The sequence below is a fragment of the Netta rufina genome (assembly GCF_964035555.1).
Source record: "Netta rufina genome assembly, chromosome: 9".
Classification (NCBI taxonomy): domain Eukaryota; kingdom Metazoa; phylum Chordata; class Aves; order Anseriformes; family Anatidae; genus Netta; species Netta rufina.
This window is the reverse complement of record NC_140132.1, coordinates 5356442-5360768: the sequence shown is the minus strand read 5'-3', so window position 1 is coordinate 5360768 and position 4327 is coordinate 5356442. Positions and strand designations below refer to the sequence as shown.

The 4327-nt window shown below is 39.0% G+C and overlaps 1 protein-coding gene across 1 annotated transcript; it reads right to left on the bottom strand.

Annotated features, from left to right (window-relative positions):
* Positions 1-1882: 1882 nt before the first annotated feature.
* On the bottom strand, positions 1883-3766 carry SCG2 (secretogranin II; the record flags this gene model as incomplete). Its single annotated transcript, XM_084291910.1, has 1 exon — positions 1883-3766. The coding sequence occupies one exon, from the start codon at positions 3764-3766 to the stop codon at positions 1883-1885; it is 1884 nt and encodes a 627-aa protein (XP_084148036.1).
* Positions 3767-4327: the final 561 nt, after the last annotated feature.

Below are 4327 nucleotides of genomic sequence, written 5' to 3'. Positions count from 1 at the left end.
TGAACTTTGACCAAGCCCTGCTAAAGACATTTGTAATCGTTTAGCCTGGTGTCCCGGTGGTGCTCATCACTTATGTTGAACAGCACATCTGTAACCCTGTATGCCTCCAACTGAGGCTATGAGTGCCAAATCCATGCACAAGCTCCTGCAGCTCTGCCTCCTGCTGCATGGTCCTGCCCCAGCACAGCACAGCCTTCAGCAAGGCTGTGCTGTTCCCCACTGAGGGGTTTGCCCAGCCCTGCCCAGAGCAGTATTGGGATCGAGCAGAATGACAACGTTAAGAAGCAAAGTGATAAAAGTGATACTTGTATATTTTTAAAGCACTTTTTTTTTTTTTTTTTGAGTAAAATACATTGCCAGAGTCACAAGCAATTACTGCTGGAATGCCAACAGGTTTGTCCCTCCTTAGAGTATAGATGCGAAATTAACTTTTGCATGCTTTCAACTCTATACTTAATGTTTTGACTCATTCAAGTAAGAAGGAAGAGAAGAATTTTAATGTGGCCCAAAGCAAGCGCTCTGGCTGAACTCCTATCATCTACAATTGCTCCGGGTAATGGTGACACTGGAAATGAAGTGTTATTTCTGCAGCCTTTGTACTTTGCTTCATTAGACATTACCTCGCCAAAAATCATCCCCACCCCACTTAGCAAAGATGAGATGCTGAAGAATACCTCAGGGAGAACCACTTTTAAACTGTAATCCTGGAAATGCTTATGGCTGAGATACCCCAGTGAAAAACATGTATGACTCACAGAGTTACACAAGCACATTTAGTTCTGGAAAAGAGCTGTAGCTTTTCCAGAACATCCACTACAGGTCTTAACAGGTGCTCAAGAGACCTTTCATGTGTCCAGAATATCACGTAATGTAGTGAATAATAAAGGTTCTGTGTATAATTCTGAGTATATTTAGCAACCATTTTGTTAGACAAGAAAGGGATGTTACCAGCAGTCTTAGTTCTCTGCTTCCCTTGGGGCTTGTTTCTTTCTGCATGGTACCCACCATTAAAGGTGGCAAGGAGCCTATCTGCAGAACCTCCTGTCTCTTGCTCAGATATGAGGGTTCAATTTTATATTTTTAGGGCTTCACAATAGTCTGTCTGTCTTAGACAGATCATTTATCTTCCCCCTCTGCCAAGAGATACAAAATCATTAATGATTTGGGGACCAATTTTCAAAAAAATCTAATGCAGTTACTGCCCTGGTTGACCTCAGCAAGCTCTTCAGGTATTCAGTACCCTTGATGATAATGCCAGTCAGTGGTATTACAGCATAGAAAAAAAAACATAATTATTCAACCAAATTAATTCACAGTAAAATAATAGACTTCAAAAAATGTTCATAGAAGTAAAAATATGTTTTGATTTCTAATTATTATGACTTTATCAAGTGCCAGAAAGAAACACAGTCTATTGTCCAGAAATAATTTATTCATCAACAATAAAACACTGAATAGAAAAAAGCCTTGTAAATAAAACTATATATATAATGCTTTATTTTTTTATTCAATACTCCACAAAAAACACTACAGACAGTAACAAAATAATCCAATTAATCTTAAAAATTTCAAATGATAATTGTCACTTTTCATTTATCATGTTTTATTAACAATGCAAAGGTCAGTTGTTTACATATTGTAGTTTTACTTGATTTCATTAAATTGTTTCTTAAAACACTTGAAGCAATTTGTTATTTGCCCCATCATTTATAACATACATAAGTATATCAATAAACAAGATAACAGCTCTGAGAAAGATATGCAGACTGTTCAATGGTAAGTAGTCTACCATAAGTTGTTTAGTGGGAGAGTGGGAGTAAATCACAACTGAATTGGGATAGAAGTCAACACATTGGGGAGAGAAATCATATTTGGGGAACAATTACATGTTTTCCATTGCCCGTTTAGTAATGTGATCTCTTTCAAGCTCTGATTTCTCCTGTTTTAGATACTCTAGCACCTTTGCTAGCATATCCTCATCCAGATACTGCCTGTTTTGTGTGTCATCGTTGTCCCCTGCCATGGAGAGCCTTTTGCTGAGTGATGCCAGCTTCGCGGCCTCCTGTGGTCCCACCTGGCCTAGGTGCTCTCTGATGGCCTGCTCCAGCCGGTCGTCTTCCTGCAGGTCGCTTTCAGAAGCTGGAACGGGAACTCGCTTCATCTGGCTCGTATTGATAACTTCAGGATATTTTGCCAGCATCTTTGCCAAGTAATCAGCCAGCTCTTCATCCTTCTCATTCAGTTTCTCATACTCCATTTGTCGCCTTTCCAAGTCGTTAATCCACGCAGCTTTAGGAAATGGGCGTCCTTTCAATCTTCTGGGAATGTAAGGCAGTCTTGGCAAATCATTTTCTTGATTAAGATGATTTAGTAAGTAGGAGGGATTCTGGTTACCTAAATTGTCAGTTCCCAGAAGACTGACTATGTCTTCAATATTGAGGTCTTCAGGTAAATTTTCGGGAATTGCATTAAGAGGCTGCTTCATGTACCCATTTTTAGAGTTTACATTACTTTTAAATATGTCACTCTGTCCTAGATTAGCTTCAGCGATCTCATCAAGGTCTTCTGGGAACTCTGCTTCCTGCTCAGCTTCCAACCTTTCGCTCTGAAGCTGCTTTTTTTCCCCAGCTTTCAACATGTCTATCAAATCCTCAGGAGGAACTTGTAAATTCCTTGAGATTTCTATTAACTGAGCTATAGACTGAGGATCAAGTTGCTTATCCAAAAATGCGGTTGCTCTTTTCTCCTCAAGTTCTCCTCCAGTCCTTAATTTCCTATTTCCAGCATTGCCCACCAGCCTCTTCAGGTAATAATTCATTAGCTTTGAAACATCCTCTGACATTTGATCTTTATTCTCTCTTCTCATTTCATCCTCAGGGAAGCTGAGTTTCCCTGATCTCTTCATTTCATCATCAATCTCCTCTTCATGTTTATCAATTTCCTCTTTGCTGTCTTTTATCTCTTCCTGGGTTTGGCTTTCCACTTTTTCCTCTATGGGATTCCAATCTTCTCCTCCAACCACATCTTCGTAGGCAATGTTATTCACTTTATACACATCATCTTCATCGTCTGCATACAATTTCTGGTCCTCATCCAGCCTCTCTTTCTTGTGATTACTAGGTCCTGCCATCTTCCCCAACTCCTGAAACACTGACTCCAGTGTAGCAAGACTTTGGGGTGTGTATTGCTCTTCCACTATTTCATTGGTACGCTTGAAAGGACTGTCTCTTGAACTGTCTTCATAGAGGCCAATAGGCATTTTGAGGTATTTTTGCCACCTCTCAGGCCACTTGTAAGCCTCGTAATCATCTGTTACTCCAGCTGGAAAACTATTATCAGAACTCAGACCATAAGGTTTATTCTCCTTTGGGGCAACTTTTGACTCCTTCTCAGCTTGTCGCAAGGCTTCCAACATAACCTTAACCCACTGAGACTCATCTTCAGTCAAAGAATCCCTCACATTTTCTGGTAGGTGAACCTGATCTTTGCTTTCTTTCTGTTGCAGGAGGTATGGGACACTTTGATAGGAGTTGTAATCAGGGCTGCTTTCTCCCTTGTTAGTTTGCTTGCGAAGATCTTCTATGTATTCCAAAGCTTTGATCATATCAGGATTTGGGAACCTTTGTAAGTTTTTCATTACATAGTCTGGGTCCTTCTGAAGCAGCTGATATTGCTGGAAGGAAGCTGCATCAACCCAACAGATTAGGGCAAAGAAAAAGGTGACAGCAGAGGCTGCTCCAAGCTGGAAGGTTTTAGTTTCTGCCATATTTAGTATATTTCCTTGAAATAAAGAAGAAGAAAAAAAGAGATAGTTAATATATGGAGACAAACTTAGCAAACTGAGAGGTAAAAAAGAGATTGTTATTTTAAACAGGACCTCATTGTGAAGAATATTAGTACTACATGTTTTTATTCTTCATGAAATATTAATAGAGCTCATATATGGAAGATATTTTTAACGGAAATTTATTTTCAGATTTTCTGAACATTTCCTCTGTCTCCTCAGTTTATTGCAAATGATTGGTTTGCAAAGCTAGAAACGTCTTATCTTTATGCTCAATTTACTTTATGAACATCAGTTTTCCAATGGCAGTGCCAAAGTAAAAATAAAAATCCTATATAGCTAAATAAATGCCAATAGAGGATTCCAGATGTCATTTGGATTATTAAAATGAAGGCTTCAAATGGTAAAGACAGTATGTCCATATATTTAAATGCAGCTCAACATATTAATATTAAAACTGCATACAGTATTATTTTGTGAGATTGTTCCATAGGGCATCTCATTTACTGTCAGGGTAATACCTCTGAACGGTGCTAGACTGCA